We start from the raw sequence: 22795 nt of genomic DNA on the forward strand, positions 1-22795 counted from the left end.
AATAGTACTGAAAGTGATAATATGGCCAATTTTGGTTCTGTGGCTCACACCGACCTAACCATGCCCTGGTTCTTCATCCAAAGTGGCCAGGTTATATAATCGGTCAGTAAATGAGAGATCAGGGAATTGAGGTGCAGTTATTGCAGTGCCTTTATAGTAGTGACTGTCTACACCATAACCACTCCGCTAAAATGGTACAAAGCCATGGTCTAGCACTCTGCCGTTTTAGCATTTTCATGATTTTCAAATGTCGTTTGTTGCCCCATAATTCTCTGTACAAATACCACACGGTAATGTGATGTTTGGAGAAGATATTGAAGTATGGAAATCTGGAAGACTAATATAGAGAGCACATTCCTGGTTTGGAGAGACCCTATGCGTTACACTCACCATTTCCTTATCCTGTACACTTGCACATTGGAGTATCAGAAGCCGTGTCCAACACGCCATACTATCTCGGATTATCGGGCCGCGCCATCCAACTACTTCAGCCCAACGCAGATCAGTGTACCAAAAGCTTCATGTCGTTTCTCATCCCCAATCATAGCACAGGCATCTCCGTCCCAACGCAAATCCACCTCCTCCACCCGAACACAAATAATACCGACATTTAAATAGCTGCTGGTTTCAGTCCAGTGCTTCTCTTCAAACTGACCACACACACAGGGAACATCGAAACACAAAGAACGTTCTAGGTTCGATTTTAAATCTCTGTTGCCGTTTCACCTGCAACTAAAGGAATTTGTTCTCCGCTAGTTTCCTGAAACCCATTTCCGCTGAGCTCCACTTTCCCGTTCCGTTTTGACACACACGAGCACAGAGAGCACAGAGTTTATTTATTTATTTGTAAAATATTTTACCAGGAAGTAATACATTGAGAGTTACCTCTCGTTTTCAAGTATGTCCTGGGCACAGAGTAATACAAATAGTACATGGTTTCAAGTACAGTTACATAAATGAACAGGGTATACATTATATACAAGACATTGCATGCACAGTTAAAGAAAATATATATTATGAGCGTATGAAATAGTTACAGACCAGGTTAAAGTGTGAGACAGCCTTAGATTTGAAAGAACTTAAACTGGTGGTGGATGTGAGAGTCTCTGGTAGGTTGTTCCAGTTTTGGGGTGCACGGAAGGAGGAGGAGGAACGTCCGGATACTTTGTTGAGCCATGGGACCATGAATAGTCTTTTGGAGTCTGATCTCAGATGATAAGTGCTGCATGTGGTAGGGGTGAGGAGCTTGTTCAGGTAGCTGGGTAGCTTGCCCATGAAGAATTTAAAGGCAAGACAGGAAAGGTGAACTTTGCACCTAGACTTTAGTGTTGACCAATCTAGTTCTTTGAGCATTTCGCAGTGATGTGTGTTGTAGTTGCATTGGAGAACAAAACGACAAATTGAATTGTAGAGGGTGTCAAGTTTGCTAAGGTGGGTTTGAGGAGCCGAGCCATATACTATGTCTCCATAGTCAATAATTGGCATTAACATCTGCTGTGCGATACACTTTCTAACCAGGAGACTTAGGGAGGATTTGTTCCTGTAAAGTACCCCTAGTTTGGCATAGGTCTTGGTTATCAGGGTATCAATGTGCATCCCGAATGTTAAGTGGGAGTCAAACCATAAGGCCAGGTATTTAAAACTAGTGACAGGTGTTAGGGTGGTGTTAGCGTTGGTTCTAATCAGGAGCTCAGTCACTGGAAGCTTTACAAATTTAGTCTTGGTCCCAAATACCATTGTTACAGTCTTGTCAGTGTTTAAAAACAGTTTGTTTTTGGAAATCCAGTTTTCGAGTCTCAAAAAGTCAGACTGCAGAATGTGTTGAAGGTCAGAGAGGCTATGACTGTGTGCATATAGGATTGTGTCATCTGCATACATGTGTATTGAGGCTTCCTTACAAGCTGTGGGAAGATCATTAATGAACACTGAGAAGAGTAGGGGCCCCAGAACAGAGCCTTGCGGGACACCACAGGTGATATCCAGGGGGTTGGAGTTAGAGCCTGAGATGGACACATATTGGGATCTTCCTGATAGGTAGGACTGAAACCAGTTTAAAGCATGTTTCCCTATTCCAGAGCTCTGGAGTTTGTTAAGCAGGATAGCATGATCGACTGTGTCAAAAGCCTTTGCAAAATCTAGGAATACTGCACCAGTGAGTTGTCCCCGTTCCATTCCACACGGGATTTCATTGCAAACTTTTAGCAGAGTAGTTACGGTGGAGTGTTTGGGACGAAATCCAGATTGGAATTGGCTAGGGAAATTTGTCTTGGTGTAGAAATCGCTTAATTGGGAGTGGACACATTTTTCCATGACTTTGGATAGAATTGGGAGAAGTGAGATTGGCCTGTAGTTTGAGACAGTGTTTTTGTCCCCACTTTTGAAGATTGGGACAACTCTGGCAGTTTTCCAGGTCTTAGGGATATGGCCTGCAGACAGGATAGAGTTGACTATGGACGCAATTGGTTTGACAATGGCTGGGGCACCAAGTCGTAGGAACCTAGATTGTAGTAAGTCGGGTCCACATTAGCTGCTTAGTTTTAGTTTGAGGAGCGCTTGTATAATCTCCTCTTCAGATACTGGGCCAAATTTAAAATTGGGGGGCAGTGTTGGGAGGGGGTGGGACTGTAGGGATACTCCCAGGATGAGATTCATGTTTGGGGTTTGTGCTGCGTTTCGCTAATAAGTTAGTGGCACACCCCACAAAGTAATCATTGAATGCATTTGCAATGTCAGTGGGGTTTGTCAGAGTAATATCCTCTTTAGTGATATTACTTGGTTGTTGATGGCTAGAAGGCTGGAATATATTGTTGATAACCTTCCAGAAGTTAGCTGGGTTTGATGTATTCTGGTGGAGATTGTCAGAGTAATATTGGGCTTTTGCATGCCTTGTTTGCCTTGTGCACATGTTCCGCATGCATCTGTAGTGATTGAGATCCTTGGTAGTGCCAGTTACTTTGTAGCTTTTCCACAGAGTTCATTGGGAAACAATCGTAGGGGGGAGAGGGAAAAGTGACATTTATATGTAAACTGAAATCTTATCTTTTCTCAGAGCTGTCCCGCCTCTAAATAGTGAAACACCCGAGGGAATAATGAAGTTGATATGGGGGTGACTTTTTCTGTTGGGGACCGTGGTCTGTGCTTACAAAGCATTTATTATTCTAGACCGAGCTGCTCTCTTTACTGCCCCTTCCTTCTCCTCCATAGCTTTGGTCATTGGCGGGGTCAGTTGGCACATTTTCTTGGGGACCCTTGTCTGTATGTATGTCTTTATACAGCGCCATTAATGTGCATAGCGCTTCGCAACAGTAATACACGTGACAAGTATATAAATAACTAATCTTAATATATAAAATCGAATGGTTGGTACTAGCTGCGGTGAATCTGATTGGTCCTCAGGCTCTGGCCAATCAGATTAGTGGGTCTGACGTCACCCAACTGCCACTCTCTTCCCCCTCGGCGCCACACACACACACACACACACACACACACACACACACACACACACCTACCTCTCCTGCGCTCATCTCTCCCCTCCCGGCACCCATCTCTCCCCTCCCGGCACCCATCTCTCCCCTCCCGGCGCCCATCTCTCCCCTCCCGGCGCCCATTTCTCCCCTCCCGGCGCCCATCTCTCCCCTCCCGGCGCTCATCTCTCCCCTCCCGGCGCTCATCTCTCCCCTCCCTCCGCTCACCTCTCCCTCCGCTCACCTCTCCCTCGCTCCGCTCACCTCTCCCTCCCGGCGCTCCGCTCATCTCCATCCCCTGCGGGGGAACAGGCAGTGGCCAGGCAGGCTGCCTCGCGGCGCCTAAGATGGCGGCGCCCGGAAGGATCCCCTTCCTCCCTCGCGGCGCCTACGATGGCGGCGCCCGGAAGGACCCCCTTCCTCCCTCGCGGCGCCGAGTGAGAAGATGGCGGCGGCCGGAAGTAGAGGTAGGTGTCACAGCCTCCCCCCGGAGTGCCTCCCTGACCCCGGTCTCACCTGTGCGCAGCTCCACTCTCTCCCGGTGCCCGGCTCCCCCCTCCCTCCCTCTAATACCCCCTGCGCGCGCACGCGCCGCCTGACGCAAGGCACGTACACGCACGTACAGGCGCGCGGTCCCCTCTCCGGCCTTTCCCCCTCCCGACGCCGCTCGCCGTGTGTCGCGCTCGGTTCACACACACACACCGAAAGGCGGTTACGTCAGGAGGACCCCGGGGCGTGGAACGTCATTAGATTACGTCACGGGGCGGAGCCTCGGATGACTTTTAACCCTCTGGCTGCCGTGTTTGTGTGTCTCACTGTGTGTGTGTCGCCCCCCCCCCCTGCCTTTCACGTCGCCCCCCCTGCCTTTCACGTCGCCCCCCCCTGCCTTTCACGCCCCCCCCTGCCTTTCACGCCCCCCCTGCCTTTCACGCCCCCCCTGCCTTTCACGCCCCCCCTGCCTTTCACGCCCCCCCTGCCTTTCACGCCCCCCCTGCCTTTCACGTCGCCCCCCCCTGCCTTTCACGTCGCCCCCCCTGCCTTTCACGCCCCCCCCGCCTTTCACACCCCCCCCGCCTTTCACACCCCCCCCGCCTTTCACGCCCCCCCTGCCTTTCACGCCCCCCCCGCCTTTCACGCCACCCCCCACCCTGCCTTTCACGCCACCCCCCCCTGCCTTTCACGCCACCCCCCCTGCCTTTCACGCCCCCCCCCCTGCCTTTCACGCCACCCCCCCCCCTGCCTTTCACGCCACCCCTCCCTGCCTTTCACGCCCCCCCCCCCCCCTGCCTCCGGGCAACGCCGGGTATATCAGCTAGTAACACATAAATAGAAGAAGTGCTTCAGACATAAAAGTGGCATTTAGGAAAAAGAGTCCCTGCCCCCCAAGAGCTTACAATCAAATTGGTTGGTAGGAAGAACGTACAGACAGTAGGAAGGCGTTTAAGTGCGTCTGCAAGGGGCCAAGCTTTATGCATGAGGTGTAAATTATCCGCCATGGAGCTACTTATGTGTTTTAAGATGAGTCGTAAAGGTGGATAGAGAGGGTGCTAGTCGTATATTGAGGGGAAGGGCATTCCAGAGGTGTGGGACAGTCCGTGAGAAAGGTTTAAGGCGGGAGAGGGCTTTAGATACCAAAGGGGTAGAGTGAAGACATTCTTGAGCAGAACGCAAGCGTCGGGATGGTGCGTAGCGAGAAATTAGTGCGGAGATGTAAGGAGGGGCAGAAGAGTGTAAAGCTTTAAAATTGCGAAGGAGAATTGAGTGCGAGTTGCGAGATTTGATAGGAAGCCAGGGGAGGGATTTTTGTCTGTCCCTCTTGCAGTCAGTTGGACAGCTTCGGTTTATCACCCCAGTATGCTACAGGTTCTTTGCGGTGGTGTTTCTAAACTATCCATACTACGTGCAAAGTTCCTTTTCCCCCCCAAAAATAAGTCACATTGCACCTCTTCTGTTAACTTTGTTTTATCATAAATGAACGTGTTTGCTTTCTGAACATTGACCTCAAAGCCAGCCCAACAAATGTGGAACATGCAATGCATTCTGATTTTGGGAGTGGCTGATGGCATCCTGAGGTGACTAAGCATGCGGTGTGTTTATTATTTTTGCATTTATTTTGTAAGGCGTGGCCACAGTTACAATTTCTAGCTACAAATGTTATTACATCAATATATTTCCAAAATAGAACAAATACTGAAAGATTAAAGAGTGTGTGTGTGTGTGTGTGTGTGTGTGTGTGTGTGTGTGTGTGTGTGTGTGTGTGTGTGTGTGTGTGTGTGTGTGTGTGTGTGTGTGTGTGTGTGTGTGTGTGTGTGTGTGTGTGTGTGTGTGTGTGTGTGTGTGTGTGTGTGTGTGTGTGTGTGTGTGTGTTTTGGGGATCTTCCAACTGGGACTGCGCCTTTACAGCTATGGGGGAAATGATGCATTTGATAGAAAGCCAGTGTGTGACAGCCCATTAGGTTTAGACATAGAATGTTTAATGTCTCCCTCTCCTCCACCCTTTGTATCACACACCCTCTCCCCTCCCTCTCTGCTTTCTTCATCTCTCTCTCTTTCTCTCTCTGCTGGAAACCAAGCTATTTGAGGTCATAATTAAGATTCAGGCCACGGCACTGCCTCTCTATATGTATCAGCAGAGCGCCATGTGAGAGGCATCACTAATCACATTTTCTAGTCTCATCTGCAAACGGGATTGGAGAGTTAAATTTAGCCTCCATCCTCCGTGTTTGGGCCCCTTTCCCAGACAGTGCAGGGGACCCGCTGTTGCTTGTGCATTCGCGTCATAGAGCGCCTCAGCCAGTGACAGGAAGAATATGGAACAAGTGACATAGGGGAGAGAAGCAGAGTAATTTGATATAAAATAAGCAGGCCCCATTAATTATGGCGGAGGCTATTTTTATCCTGGCTCCCTGGTGTGTTTCAAGACGCAAGGCGTATACGATCTCTCTTTGATGCTTTTGAAATGGCGAGTCGCGATGGGTATTCAAAGATCAGAAAAGATGTCACCGTACTTAGGGAATCGTTGAACGGCGCAGAGGACTGCGCACCAGATTACGTCTTCGTGTGAGCAGCGTTCCATTTCTACTTTTTATTACCCGCTCTTAAAAATCAGGTGAATGTTGTCGTTATGCGGCGGAACTGCGGGAGTGGGTGACCTTTTATGCACTCCTAACACACGGAAAAACACACCAGCAGAAATGCAGATGTGGACGCACAGGCTTCTTGTCCCCGGAGCCACGGCAAAAAAAGGGCGAAAACGCCTCGGCTGCCTCCGTGGGGACGTCCATTCTTCTGAATGGGACCCCGCGCCGAGCGATTTTTTTTTTTTGTGGGGGTAAAGCCCCCCTCCCCCTGCTGGTGTGGGATGCCACAGTTTCCTACAACAACGCAAACATGGCGTCTGACTACATCTGTAGATGAAAATTGTGGTTTTTGTTTTTTGTTTTTTTTTAACCCGTGTATTGTCAGGGAGGCATCACGCTGTGGTACAAATCAGAACAAAAGTGCATTAATGAAGTATTGGTGCCATTTTTAGAGAAACTGAAGATCAGATTGCCCTTACCTATGTTCCCTTTTTCTTTTCTGTGTCCTAAGATCTCTTCTCCAATGACGCGCGTTTCATTCCTATTTATTTCAGGTGTGGGGGCGTACAAATAAAGCCTCTGAACTGCAAAATGAAAATATTACCATAGAAATCTCCTTTGGAAGCATAACAAGTGCTTGTTAAAATGTAAGCGCGTGCGTTTTTTTTATTTTAACGCTAGAGGCGGCTTCCAATTGATGCCACCGATTTTATGGCCTGAAAGTGCTTTGGGGTTGCAGGATATTGGCGTTAGGCTGATCACTTAGTGTAGTAAATATTCTTAGGCTAGCACAGGAGGCGGCTTTTAACACCGTTTCTTCACTGAGACAAAAGACCAAATTAGAAACATGATGACTCTCTCCGTAAGGTGCACGTTCTTTCCATTGGAAGGTCTGTGCAACAGCTTTGAATGATGCGGTTCGGCTCAGGAGATTAAATAGGCACAGCCGTGACCTCTGAAGTGTAGTCAAGGCTCCTTTAGCCCTGGCCTTCTGATAATGTGAAGGGTGTCGTAGCACAATAGTGATATTTTATTTTATTGGGTTGTGGAAAAAGCCAGAATGTGTCAGTAAAGAGCATCATGGGCTTAAAATATTCCTCTCTCTGTGTCAACCAAAAGACTCATTTTAGCCTTTGATGCAGGCGTAGCAATAGCACGTCAGTGGGACTCATGAATTACACATTAGGCTTTTTTTTTTGCATGTTGCTGGTGATTGTCAAATAAGTGCGAAACAGATTGCCGTTAGGGCGGGTGCGACGCCGAAGAGGGGCCAAGTGGCCTGACTCGGACAGGCTTGCGAATGAAGATCTCGTTGATGAAATGATCTTGTTTTTAGTGTTTCGGCGTCTGATCAGAAGGTTATGCTAATCTTGTGTGTGTGTGTGTGTGTTATTTATTCCATCTGCATTAGATGTCACCAACACTACTTGATATTATCTTTCATATGGCGGCTAACATATTCCACAGCGCAGTACAATGTGGGCGTGAGGACAAGAACATTGTGCGTGGCCCCTTTTGACACAAAGTAACGTGTTTGGGGCTGTAACAAGCCTGGGCAGTAGTCGGGGTCTAAGCTTTCGTACTCGGATAACGCAAGCAAAAAAATAACTATAATTACAGCCTTGGAATCGACACTGTTCACCTATATAAGGCTGCGTCCCCGCTAGCGCTGAGCGGGCGGCGATTACTTTCATATATAGATACATACAAGTCCCTGCTTGCGCGCGGGCACCCACGCTTAGATAAACAAAAAATGTATACTTCCCCGCGCGCTCAACTACCCGCAATGCATTGTCGCCGCCGCGTGTGCTTTTAGTAAGTGCGACGTGGCAATGCGATTTTTGGTAGCCGTAATTATTTGATTTTTCAGGGGCTGTCGCCTCATGTGACAGCCCCTGAACCAATCAGGAGCCTGGTTGCCCGCGACGTCTCCGCAAAGCGAAATACAACTTTCTCTTGCGGAGACGGGTGACGTCACTGGAGGCGCGGCCTAAGTAGCAATCTAGATGGTTTGTTTTGTTTATATTGTATAGTCTCACTTCTTTAGCCGTCCCTGTTGCTGCGGTGATTTGTACCTCTGAGGCTTCCGTAGCCATCCGCCAGGTCTTTCATTACCTGCCCTGCAGGTGTGCATGGGCTGTGAATCTACCTCCGCACGGTTATTTAAGGGGAGCTTTTTAGAACATTGGTCACTCTTTGATAAAGCGCCGACCAGGCGAGAAACGCGTCAGATGGCCCTTTTGTTACATTGTGCTATTATGCACAATAAATAATCTTATTTTTATTAGCCTCCAGCCTGATTTTCTTTTGCTGTGCTCAGCCTTTTTTTTTTAATTTATTCTCTGTATTGCACATAGATTATAATCATTGTAGTGTAAAATGCTCATACAATTGCGATGACTACATCCCTAACGTTATTACACTAGCATAGCGTAGTTGACGTAATGGGAATTGAGAGACATCGCACGCAAGTGGAGAATCTTACTCACATTTCAAGCAGAATTCTCTGAACCTTTCTGCTAAATATTTACGCACTTTCTCCCTTTTTTTTCCACAAGAGTACAGCTCTCTCACTCCCAGAAAGCTTGAGGCCAATTTAAATATGTAGTGTTCTTTCTCAATGCACAAAAAAAAAAAGCATTCTGTATTTCTAATAGTCTAGCCAAAACATTTACTTCACAACAACCAAGTGCTGAATCCTCATTAGATGAATAATATACAGCACGTACTATCCAGTTTTCTTCTTATGAAGCATATTCTCTAGCAACAGGTATGTATTAGTATTAATGGTCCATATAATGCGTATTTGGGATTCTACAAGGTTAGAACTATAGGGTTGTCAGTCGTTTAGAGTTTGGCTCTCCACTCATGACCTGCCACCTGATAGAACGTGCATCTTAATGACTAATGCAGTGGGAAGCTTGACCACACATGAAGGAGACCTTCAAGGTTTGGAAACCTCTGTACAGTACATCTTATCTATGAAGTAGGCTCTTGTTTGTTTACTACAAGTTATCACAGTTACAAAATAACTGCTCAAACTCCCAGTGGCTGTTGAGTTTTTTGGCCACACTTGATTTTTTAACACATACCCGTCTGCATTTACTAAATGATCCGCAGCGTTCCTCTATCCCAAGTTGGGTGTTCCATTGATGTGACATGGAAATAATGGGTCTCGGTGTTTCTCCTTTGGACATTTTCGATGCATACTGACTTCATCTCTTGCCTTGTGCTTTCAGGCCACTGCCACGGGAGCAGTAACGGAATAAGCCACAACTCCCAGAAATACTTCCACAGTTATCCCGAGGTGTTAGTAGAAGCAGGGGACAGCCATGCACATGGAACTGGAGGAGACCAGGGGGAAGACTCCAGAACACATTTAGCTTTACAGCTTGAAAGTAAGTCCGTGATAAAATATTTTACCTCTTAATGACACCAGGAGCCAGTGAAGCTCACAGGTTTTTTTTTTTTGTTCTTAAAATAGAAGCAAAGTTCTTAATAAAATAACCTCGTAGCAATCGAAACATTTAGGGTACGGGTGACTAACACTAGTCCTGAAGAAGCCACCAAAAGGTCCAGTTTTCAGAGTATCCCTGCTTCAGCACAGGTGGCTCAGTCACAGACTGAGCCTCTGAGCAGCCTGTGCTGAAGCAGGGACTGACTGGGATATCCAGAAAACCTGACCTGTTGGTGGCCCTTCAGGAATGGAGTTGGCACCCCTGATTTAGGACAAGGCCAAGTCCGATACATTCCCAAATCTGTCTTTCATAGTGGAAAAAAAAAAAACACATTTTAGTACGAGTCATTAAAACATATCCCAATCTTCGTTGATACGCCATTAAAGCAGTTCTAGTATTGTGCATAAATGCAGGTGAGAACAATTGCTTGAACAAGAGCTAAGTGCATTCATTGGTCTTTGTATTAATAACGAAACAAAGAGAAGAAAACTAAAATGCGGAACTGTGCACACGGTATTTTTTTACCCCATTACGGTGTTAATTAAATGCAGTTGAAAAAACATCACAGTACGGAATATAGCACCCGACAGCAGTGATGTTATTTGTATGTGGTCGCTCCTGATGTGTGTGGGGGTTTTTTTTTTTTTTGTCAAAAACCTCCTTTTGGATGCCTGTCCTCAAATAGATTCCAGTTTTGTACATGGGAGTTATTTATTAAAGTGAGAATGAATCGGCGCACTAACGCTCGGGAACTCTTGTTCACGTCAATAGACGTTTTCTAGCCGCAGCGCACTCTTTCACGGATAACCCCAATTGTATCTCCGTCAGATGTCATCTTGGCAGAAAACCACAGCACAGAGGTGAAGGAATCCACGGGGGACGCTCAGATGTCGGAGGAAATGTTGGCTCTGGTGGACGAGTTTGAGAACTCTTGGCCCCTGGAAGCCTTTGAGGGGGCACTGGAGGTGAAGGGTCGGAGGATGGACCTTCAAGGCATCAGAGTTCTGAAGAAGGGCTCCCAGGACGGGCAGTCGGGATCGTGCTTCGGCGATTGCGATGACGACGATGACGAGGCGGAATGGGTAAATTATTACTACTTACATGGTCATCATTTTAAAAATGAACACTTTCGGGTGCGGACGGTCACATGGTTGTGAAATTAAATACTTGTAGGAACATGGAAGAAAAGCAAAGCTCAGTAGACATGGGGCACAGTGAGATGTCTGTAATATGTTGCAACTACACATATGTAACTAATTATACATGTTGAGCCAAACCTCTGGCACATGTAAAGGTCCTGCTGTGCTCAGACTCTCCTTTTTACCAGTGTTTTACCCCCTGTAGATTACTTTTCAAGTAAAACGTTTGAAGAAGCCGAAAACAGACGCCCCTAGCACACCGGACCTCCCCGGGACTGTCGCCGAGGAAGACGGCGATGGAGAAAATGACGACGATCAAGCGGCACTGGAAATTAGTGGCCCAAAAATACCCGCCCCTGGACCGCAAGGTACAAATACAATATTTTGTCTGGGGTTCTCTTTCTGGGGCTGTCATGTGGGTCCAGATAATAGAGAGAAATGCTGCACACCTCAAAATTGAAAAAATTGATACAATTACCAGTGCTTCAGTGTTAGAACGAAAGCCTGCAGTCAGTCCTGGATATATGAACAAAGGAACATAGGGCACAGCGGATTTAGCATATCAAAACTCATTTATTGAGCCAACACGACGTTTCGACCATGATGGTCTTTTTCAAGTGACAATGGCATAAACAAAATCCCTTCTAACAACATATAAGTAGTGCCCCAAACCCCCACAATGCAACCTGTTTAATTAGTGGTGATGGTATTCATGTGCTGAATCAGTCCCTTGAACCAATGTCCAGTCTGTATCCTTGAGTAGGTGATCCCCAACAGATGTGAGTCCTCTTCTAAGAATCGTGATGTTCAAATCCACCCCACTTCCTGGTTGTTCGGCATCCATCTTGGTGACGTCATCACTCCGGGTCCTCAGTAGCTGGAACGCATCCGGGTCCTCGTGCGTTTCAAATCCGCACATGCGCTGTAGATATCCGTTCGATCTCATTCATCCCTTCTTAATTTGGAACGCATAAATCGCATACTGCATGTGCGTCATTGCGCATGCGCTAGTCATTCAACCTGGGGTCCTGCAAGTGCGGGGGGATTGGCTGATCACCGGTTTTCTTCTGTAGAGGTCCATCCGTGCGTCATCTTCTTCTGTTATTCAAGGGGGGGAATATCTTCATATTCAGAAGTCCACGATGTTTGGAAAAAAAAAAGGGGGGATAAGTCAGCACACCACTACATGAACAAGCTGCTGACATATTATCTTACTGTGAAAAGTGATTAGTAATAAAAAGTTAAAAAAGTTGGTCTTTGTCAATTTTTGAACTACATAGCCCCAGAGGCATATTGACCTGACAGTTCGAATACTATTAGCTAATACAGCAAGCAGTGGCAGCAGCCTATGGAAGAAGTGCTTTTATCTTTCCTCAGCCAATCCCCCTCGCACTTGCAGGACACCAGGTTGAATGACTAGCGCATGCGCAATGACTCACATGCAGTCTGCGATTTATGCGTTCCAAATTAAGAAGGGATGAAGGCGATCGAACGGATATCTACTGCGCATGCGCGGATTTGAAATGCACGAGGACCCGGATGCGTTCCAGCTACTGAGGACCCGGAGTGATGACGTCACCAAGATGGATGCCGAACAACCAGGAAGTGGGGTGGATTTGAACATCACGATACCTAGAAGAGGACTCACATCTGTTGGGGATCACCTACTCAAGGATACAGACTGGACATTGGTTCAAGGGACTGATTCAGCACATGAATACCATCACCACTAATTAAACAGGTTGCATTGTGGGGGTTTGGGGCACTACTTATATGTTGTTAGAAGGGATTTTGTATATGCCATTGTCACTTGAAAAAGACCATCATGGTTGAAACGTCGTGTTGGCTCAATAAATGAGTTTTGATATGCTAAATCCGCTGTGCCCCATGCTGTCATGTGGGTGTCACAGACTAAATCAGTGATTCCCAACCAGGGTTCTGTGGAACCCTGGGGTTCCTTGAAGCAGTCTCAGGGGTTCCTCCTACAGACCACGGACCCCCCCCCCCCCCCCCAGAGCCTACTCGCTCTCAGGACTGTGCAGGGTAGGAGCGCGCTCTAGCAGTGTGACCCGGCACTTCCGGTGCCTGCTGCTAGCTAGAGTGAGCGCGCGCAGTCCTGCCTGCTCTGCCATTCTGCTGTCCTCCGCCGGCAACTGGAGGATACCAGCCTCTCCTCCCGCCTGAGTGGGTGGGTGGATGATGTGATACAAGGTGGGGAGTGATGTCTGTGAGTGGTCTGTACTTGCTTTGCTAGTCCCATGCTGTGCTTAAAAGCTGTGTGAAAGGTGATGCATCAGCTTAAATGGGCTCCATGTGAATGGATATTCCAGGCAAAAGGTGACACATTGTGTGCTCATTTGCATGTCATTTCCCAGACTCCCTTGCTGCAGTGGGAGCACTTTATGCTGGGTGATAATGGTGAAAGGCAGGGTTGCAGACCTGTCTAAGACATGTGAATGTGCTCACAAGTGATATTCTTTATTGGATATATATATCTATATATCCATATTCCTCTGTTAATCATTATCGCTGACCTGAGGAAGAGAGGAGAACTCTCAAAAGCTTGTCTTATAATATCTATTGTTAGCCCAAATAAAAAAGGAATCACCTAATACTGAAGTACTCATTTATTCTGCACTATCACAACTGGATATATATCTATATATATATCTATATATCTATAGATATATAGATATATATATATCTATATATATATATATATATATCCATAATACTGAGTTAAGTTATGGTGAGTAAAAAAAGTGACAAAAACCCTCCACAGCAAAGCAAATATGCAAATGTAAATACAACTGTATGCTCATCTGCATGTCTATATATATATATATATATAGATATCTATATATATATATATATCTATATATATATATAGATATCTATATATCAGTCCTATATGCAAAAAAAAGTTAAATTTATTGACTCAATAAATTTAACTTTTTTTGCATATAGGAGTGCCTGTCCATTTTTTCATATGTATGTGTGTATATACAGCATATATATTATAACAATATTACTTGTGAGCATATACACATGTCTTAGACAGGTCTGCAACCCTGCTTTTCACCATTATCACCTAGCATACAGTAGCAAAGGATTCTGGGAAATTACATGCAAATGAGCACATAGTGCCACCTTTTGTCTTAAAGCCGTTATTACATGGCACCCTTAAGCCAATGCTCGCTGTTTAAAACACAGCTTTTAAACATAGCCTGGGATGAGATGCAAAGCCAGTGAACCCCCTTCACAGACAAACTGTTTCGACTTTGTGGGTCTCGTCAGTGTGAGGTTGGTTGTACCGGCTTTGCAATTTAAGACTTTGGGTGGGTCTTCACCACACATTATTTAGGTTATGGTGGGTGAAAGGTGACTAAAACCCCTCCCCCATATAGCATATACAAATATTACTTGTGATACCATTAATTTCAGCTCCAGGGACCGCCTGCTTTCGGAGATACTTGCCTCCGAAGTAGGTGCCGGTAGCCGCCCTCCTCGGCGACCAGGGTTCACAATGTGTCCGCTGTTCAAAGACTTCAAGCCCTGCGTCCAATAGGAAGCCGTGACATCATCGGTGCGCCTTCCTATTGGCCCATGTGCTGCGGGAGCTTTAAACTTTAAAGCCCAGCTTGCTGATCCGGAGCATCTACCGGCACCTACTACGGAGGTAAGTATCTCCGGAAGCAGGGGTTCCCTGGAGCTGAAATTAATGGGGTTCAGCTCCGGAGGCCTCCTGCTTCAGCTTTATATATAAAAAAAACAAATATGGTGCCATGGATTGCGCCTTTAACGAGATAAACGACCCCTTTGCTGAGCCCCAGTATCCTGCATACAAGTCTCTTGGTATTTTACATATTTGCTTCACTAGTAGCTCAGGACAGGATGTAGTATCTGTTTCATTAACCGCCACATTTGATCCCCGGTAGAGTAATGTAGGGGTGTTGCGTCTTGCGTTCTTTTTGCGCTGGATGTTTTTGTTGTTAAACCACGGTTTCCTGCTCCAGGCAAAAGACATGATTATCGGAGTCTAGGATGGCCGAGTCCCGCTGAATGCCTCAAACTGCGCAGAGTGGAGCTGTCCACGGTGGCCAGCACGTGGCTGGCAGTGTCTGCAAAAAATATCGAGTAAGTGCAGTGAAATACAGGGCTCCTGTGCTGTGTGTTCTCTCATGGTTTTGCTTTTGCATTGTAACACTGTTTATTTTGCACATGGCTATAATAAAAAAGAAAAGAAAGTGGGCAGGGATGGCCAACTCCAGTCCTCAGGGGCCACTAACAGGTCAGGTTTTAAGGATATCCCTGCTTCAGCACAGGTGGCTTAATCACTCCTGCCCTGGATGTTCCCCCTACATCCTAATACCAGGGTGTTTTTATGTGTGCGGATGTAGCAAGGGTTATTGCCACCCGCTCATAGCGCAGGATATCACATTACAGTGCAGCATATCTAACGTTTTCCATGGGATTCATTGTGATAATCCAGAATATCTCGCCATTACGGGCCAGCGGGTGCAGTAACCTCTGCTACATCTGTATATCCCCGTTGGAGAGGATGCACTGTGTGTATATTGTTTACACACACTTCTACAAGCTGTAGAACTTGTGTTTTTGTTGAACCTGTAACAGAGCCTCACGTGTTCCCTTTTGTGCTTTAGTATTACAGAACACGTGGATTTTGCCACGCAGCTGCAGGAGCCTGGAGTAGAACCTCTGTGCAACACCAACCTAGCTGCTAGTATGCACACACTGGACCATCTCTATGGAGTATCAAATCGAGCTGCTATACACTACACCGGAGAGGGTCAGCTGAGAGAGGTATATTCCCATCTGCTGGTTATTCCACATGCAAAGCTCCTGTATGTTAAGCTCTTACCTTCTGTGTGTGCTCCAAATGGGAATGCTTCAAGGGGCGACTTGTTTGCTCTTCCTTAGGTCTTACAAAACCTCGGCAAGGACAAGTACCCTCCACAGTCACTGGAGCAGGTGGGAACCCGAATAGCAAAGGTCTTGGAGAAGGTGAGGACATCTCTGGGCTGTGTTTCCGACTTCTAAACTATAGCCTAAATAACCCTTTTAAAGGGGGAAATCCTCCTAGGACAAAAATGAACGAATCCTGTATTAATTACCTGTTTATAGGGTCATGTCTGGGTGATTGATGCATTTTTTGCCTAAATCTGACATGTACAATAATTTGAATTCATTTTTGAAAGTTTGTAAACATGGGGAGTTCAGCCTCGGAGATGTTTGATTTCCTCTGGCTGCTCCATTTCTTTTTATTATTTATTATTTATTTATTGTTTTTGTTTGTTTGTTTCTTTGTCTCTGTTTGCACGGGCAAAGCACCCTTCTCTCACCTTATCTTTACTGGCTCTCTGATTGGAATAAGGGGAAAGAAAACAATTGATTGACACAATCTTCCCCCGTTCAAAGAAGAAATGCACTTTGTAATTGATTTCCAGAAACACGAAAGAAGCAAAAGCATTTAATCTTGGTTAGATTAATTTAAGAATGTCCATTAGATTGTGAGTGTTTACATAAAGTAAATCTGTGTGAGATTGCACCTTTCAGTGCCGCACACACAGATAAACACATTGTGACTGCTCTTACCATCTGTATGTGATTTCCTTTCTCAGAATCAGACTTCCTGGGTGCTGTCCAGCATGGCTGCTCTGTACTGGAGGGTGAAGGGTCAGGGGAAGAGAGCTATAGACTGCTTACGACAGGCTCTGCATTGCGCCCCACATTGTATGAAGGTCAGCCACGTTCCTTTTCAATTCTTTCCCTGCACAATCCCTTGTACTGTACATCAGAGATTGTCAGCAGCAACATTGAAAGCATCAGCAGACGTTCACTGAATCGCAGAGCCGCGCCTGCTCTTGCTTCCTCCCATCCAATGACCGTAACGCTGATCATCTCCCTTAGCTTCCCCTTCCTCCCCAGCAGCTTCACGCTCACTACTATCCCAATTATCTTTATATCGCAGATGGTTATGTCAGTAATCAAATAAGAAACAGGACTTCAGGAAACTAGGCTTTGTTTGTGCTCGTTTTTAGCTTTTCCCCATCTAATGGAAATGACAGCAATGATGTAGAAGACAAGAGGTGGTAATGTGCAGTTTGTCAGAGAGTACCATGATGGGCCTTTATCTCAACCTCACTTTACATGCACAATAACCCAACTAGAACGATGTAAATGGGCTTCTTGTACCAGCAGCGATTTACTGGTTTCTCAAAGTATCTCTGTCCCGTACTCCTATCATACCTTGTAAGTTACAGAGCTACTTTTAGTACTTTGTTTCCACTTGTGGCTAATTGTATCGCCTATTGAAAGCCTTTGTAAAAATGCCGCAGTAGAGCAAATCGTGTCCGTGCTCCTCACTGAAATAGAGCAGAATCATTAGGCACGAGGGTTACTTATGAAATAAAACAACTATTAAAAAAAGGCACATTTCCATGTCTTGGGAGTGAGCGCCAACTTAATGCCCCATCACATCAGTTTGGACCTGTGTATTAACGCAGAATGTGTTGGGTGCCAGCCTGAGAAGGGTAGGGTCTAGTAGCACCATGCTGATTGCCGTTCTTATTCTCTCGTTCCTCTCTCTTTCAGGACGTGCCCCTCATTAGCTTGGCAAACATCTTCCATAACGCCAAGCTTTGGAACGATGCCATTATCGTTGCCACAATGGCAGTGGAGATCGCTCCTCACTTTGTGGTGAATCATTTCACACTGGCCAATGTGTACGTGGCAATGGTGAGTGAGGACGGTCCCCTTCTCCCGATGTCCCTCTTGGTATGTGCCCGCCTGGCGGTGGGACTGTAAATACCAGGAGATACTGCCGATTGGCAGAAGATGGATCTGTTTTACTAATAACCTTTCAGTAAACAATAGTGTTTTCATTGGTGACCCAGAATCGTTGTCACCTTATGATGAAAGGACTGTGACTTTGCTGCATTTATACACAATACCACTATTTGTTTTACTGCTGCCCTAGCATGGGTATGTGTGTGCAGGGATCATTCAGCTTGCAGAAACCGCACTTACGGACATGTGTCTTGTTACATTGACCGTTTAGTGCAGTGGTGGGCAACTCCAGTCCTCATGGGCCACCAACAGGTCAGGTTTTGAAGCTATCCGTGCTGAAGCAGGGATATCCTTAAAAGCTGACCTCTTGATGGCCCTTGAGGACTAGAGTTAATCCCCTGGTGTAGTGTAAATTGAGCACTATGGAAAGGTTGACTTTTTGTGTTGGGGTTGTGTCATTTGCAGTTGTCTGGCCCCTTCAGTACATTGCATTCTGCCTTTCTGTGCAAACTAACACACTGAGTCAGTAGCACGAAGAGCTTTCAATCTAAGAAATAGAACACAATGTATGGAATACGACTTGGCGAAAGTCCCAAATGACTAGCACTTGGTTCACTTCACAGCCCATAATCACCAGGTCATTCGCCTTTTATTGTTCGGAGTTGTAGCTTCTGCATATGTGGGCGGGCCAGGTGCCGGCTTGAAAGGGAGTTGAAGGGTTTCCATGTTTTGTTTTGTTTGTTTTTTTATAGAGGAAGAAGCGGCTTGTCATGAAATCTCCTGTTCTTTTTCTAGGAGGAGTTTGAAAAGGCGATGCAGTGGTACGAGTCAACCCTTAAACTTCAGCCAGAATTTGCTCCAGCCAAGGACAGAATTCGTGCTATTCAGTGTCACCTGCTGCTGAAAAAGGAGAGGCGTTCACCTTAACTTCCTCATGTATAACTCACTGCCTTGTTTTTTTTTTTTTTTTTAACTCTTCTTTTACTGAACGCCCTAAAGTTGTACATTATAAGGCGGGGCTAAGAACATTTTTTGGATAAAGACAAAGCTTGTAATAATTTCTTGTTGTCGGATAAAGGAATAAGTGGGACGCTGATCACATCTATACGAAATACTCTGCATTTACAGAAGTGCGACGTGGGCTGCCAGGGAGGTGCTTTAGTAATTAAACCAGGCCACCCCCACCCCATTGTATTGTCTTCCCATTTTGGGGTGACGATCTTCAGGTGGCGCCAGTCGGCATGGGAGGGATTACACGGGGGCCATGTCTCTCTTTTAAGCTGCAACGCATGTTTGAACCGAGAGTGTGTTTATGCCCTATGTTGCTACAGGGTCTAGCAACGCATTACAAAGCAAATATACATATAACATGCAAAGCAATGCGTTGCAGGCTCTTCTGGCAGTGAAGCGGTTAAGAAGTTGACGCTATGCAGCATATAACTGAATTATGATATTAAAACTCACCAAGTTCCCCATTTCAGACCCTCCATCCCCCCCAAACAGCTGTCCCTGCACGAAAACTGGTATAATGGAGTGTTCATTGCCTAGCTACAGTAACGCGCTCTTCTCTCCCTGCACAGGGATATACACGAGGTGTTTGTATGATTCCCAGGCCAGGGATATACACAAGGTGTTTCTATGATTGCCAGGCCAATCTCTAACCTATTCCTTTTTTTATCATTATTTTTTAATTTTTTGGTAAAGATTCCCCCAGAAATGGCTGTCGGTGATCACTTGCAATCACTTAGCGCATTGAAGAAATGAAAGAAAAGTTGCATTAAAGGTACATGAAAACAAAGCGTTCGTTTTGCTTTTAATGGGAGAAATGCGATGCAAAGTACATCACTTTCCATTGGCAGGGCATGTTGGCTGGCAGAGTGGCAGAGACTGGCAGCAAGGTGGCACCCTAACTATTTAATTCCCTGATCAGTGAGCAATATCATGCAAGGGTTACAGGGCCATCGCACGCGAGGAATGAAAGGTTTAACGTAGCTACCAACTAATGAAACACTTGGCCTTTCTCACCAGTGGGGTAATGCAGGAGCAGCAAGTCTACACCTTGCTACCACATATAATAAGCGGTAGAGGAAATGGTGTTCCATCTTGCTTAACGGTAGCTGCTGTGCTGTATGGTGATGCTGAGTATCACCCAACACAGATCAGTATTTTTAAAGGGCGCGCTCCCAGAATGGTTTCTTTCATTCATTCCTTGGACAAGATGTGTCTGTTTGGACGGAAGCATCTCATTGGCCGGCTGTGCCAATTAACCGAGATGACCGGTAGCCGGTAATAACTCTGCTGAGTGCAGATCACCATCCTTTTTTTTTTTCCTCCTCAATATTTTAATATAATAAGCAGACAATCGAAAAGTAGGACACAGATTACAAACGTTTAACGTTTGTGGATAATTTACAAAATGATATATATTCACTTCAGCTCATGTGAAGATCATTCAGTGAGGGGCGTGGGAGGAACATCTATACTAATACATTCCTTCACCCGTCACTAAAATGTTGTGTTTTCTGTGGCTGCAGGTGGAAATATTTTTAATTTTTTTTGGAGGCCCAATTATCTATCGCATCGTCTCCTTGTCTTTATAGGTTCAGAATGGCTAAAATGTGTTTTGGAAGGAGATAAGAAAAGCCTTTTGAGGACAGATGTAAAATTAAACTTAGTGCTTATTATGGGCTCTTTATTTTTCTAAAAAAATATATATTTAAAACACCAGCACTGCTGATACCTTTTAACTTGTGGCAGTTCAATGGATACAGTGACCACAGATCAAATTAACAAAGTATAATTGATAATGTTTTTTTTTATTAAATTCTACAAACGAGTGAATGCACCTTTTACACCCTCTGACGGTCTCTAGCTGAGATTATTTTAATTGCACAATCGGGTTCTTCAAAAATGTTTTCCACACTGATTTTATAGTTATGTTCCCTTTGAACTGCATTGTTACCTTGATATGTTTAGAATGGGGGAAACGTCCCACTGTGGGTAAGTGTTCTGCATTTTGGATCATTTCCCATGATTTCTGTTTCCACTCGTCCCACAAGCTTGGGAGGGGGGGGGGGAGGTGCGAAGTTTAAAATCTCTTACAAATAAATGTAAGTGTTTAAGGCCAATATCGGATGAGTCACTTCTTTCATGCCGGGTCATTTCACCGGCGCTGGAATAAAGTAGGACTGGAAAAGCTCCTCGGCTGATGAATATGGTTCTGCTCTTCAAACGGGGATGTTACCATTTAAACCTGTACCAGCACATTATTTTACAAATAAAATCGAGATATAGATATAGATTCTAAATATCTGATGTGCTTCCTATAAAACAAAGCAAAAATCCTGTATGCAATAAAAAAAAAATTTTTATATAGATCTATCGATAGATCTGTTGGTCCTATCGATGATAAATCTTTTTTTTTTATTGCATACAGGATTTTTTCTTTGTTTCATAGGAAGCACATCAGATATTTAGAATACCCTTAGTGCGTGAAGCACACATTTGTGTGCGGGATCACTGATCCACAGACCTTTATAATGTAGGCATTATATTGGGAGGTTTAAAGTGATACTGAAGTAAGAGTAGTGTTGTAGTGGTGAGCAAACAGGGTCAGGAAGTAAGTATGGGGAAGCTGTACAATAACATGCATGAGGCGCTCCGCAAGGCATTAGTGACACCTGGAACAGAATGTGGGGAAAGAAGATGGGTTCTGAGATGTCTTGAAAGTGAAGAGCAGTGGCTTGCAATTGCTTAATTTTGTCCTGTGGGGTGATCCAGCTCCACGTGGATTACTCTCTGATCCTCCCAATACATCTCTCGCCAAAATAGAAAATACTCATATTCAAATATGTTATATACACTACACACTACAATAACATCCTGAAAACAATGAAGAATTAGTGAGCAAAACAATGAGCATGAAGGGGGAAACAAAACCAAGTCGGTATAAGAAAATAAAGGTGCCACGGAAGCTGTGACCAGTGGGTCAAAAGGTGACAGTTTGTTGTTGTACCATGGAAACAAAAACAGACATCTCTGTACCATGGAAGGTCGTGTGTTAACTTGGCTGTTCTCCCTTTTATGGGATAAGGGCACAGATTCCAGTGCAGGAGGTTATGGGGAGTCTGAAGCACTTTCTGTAAGGGAAATAGGAAGCCCGTTGTGTTCCGAGCTGCTTCATGCATTGGGTTCTCACTGTATCAAAGACACGTGGCTGGGAACGGACCGTGGATGCACAAGACTGAAAACCAAGCAGGAAGTGTCTGATGAAGTGTGTGGAATGTGAACATCTACTAAGAGATTGATCAGCTGGCAGTGAAGTGTTACAATGTACACGGGTACAAGGGGATGTTGAATGGTAACTCTTAGAAAAAGCATTTTAGTACCGTACTGGAACAATTAAGTAGTGCTGCACCAATTGCTGTTAGGGTTTGCTCCTGGGGTAGATTATGTTGTGTGCATTGGTTCAGTAGTAGAAAGCACTTGTGAAGTTGAAGAAAATAGTTCTTTATTGAATTTTACCTATTTCCTGTGCATTTCGCTCCCAATTGGGACCAAAACGCGTAGGAGGAATATGTAAAGTACAATAAAGAACTATTTTCTTCAACTATACAAATGCCTGCTGCCTTTCTTCTATTTAAATGTTCCTCAAACATGGTGGAAATATGGATCTTGAAGTACTTCCATTAACCTGAAGCAGGTACAGATTTGTCTGGTACCTTGGTATGAGCCCCCTCCTCTATATCAACTTTCGTGTGGAGTTTCGCACACACCGAGAAGGTTTTAGTCCCAAAATTTCCATCAATTACCCCCAAAATATTCCTTCAATTAATTACAGAGCT

The 22795-nt window shown here is 45.3% G+C and overlaps 1 protein-coding gene across 3 annotated transcripts in view; it reads left to right on the plus strand.

Moving 5' to 3' along the window:
• Positions 1-21079, plus strand: part of TTC17 (tetratricopeptide repeat domain 17) — a 58164-nt gene extending 37085 nt beyond the window's left edge. For 2 of the 3 annotated variants that reach the window (XM_075567232.1, XM_075567233.1), the window contains 9 exons: positions 9784-9942; positions 10831-11084; positions 11347-11509; positions 15158-15278; positions 15806-15965; positions 16083-16166; positions 16784-16903; positions 17757-17900; positions 18747-21079. In XM_075567232.1, the coding sequence (XP_075423347.1) occupies positions 9784-9942; positions 10831-11084; positions 11347-11509; positions 15158-15278; positions 15806-15965; positions 16083-16166; positions 16784-16903; positions 17757-17900; positions 18747-18878 (1337 nt within the window). In that variant the 3' untranslated portion in view covers positions 18879-21079. The remainder of the gene's footprint in view (positions 1-9783; positions 9943-10830; positions 11085-11346; positions 11510-15157; positions 15279-15805; positions 15966-16082; positions 16167-16783; positions 16904-17756; positions 17901-18746) is intronic. The other variant, XM_075567234.1, reaches the window with a different exon arrangement.
• Positions 21080-22795: the final 1716 nt, after the last annotated feature.

Source organism: Ascaphus truei, chromosome 12 (genome assembly GCF_040206685.1).
Source record: "Ascaphus truei isolate aAscTru1 chromosome 12, aAscTru1.hap1, whole genome shotgun sequence".
In the NCBI taxonomy this organism is placed as follows: Eukaryota; Metazoa; Chordata; class Amphibia; order Anura; family Ascaphidae; genus Ascaphus; species Ascaphus truei.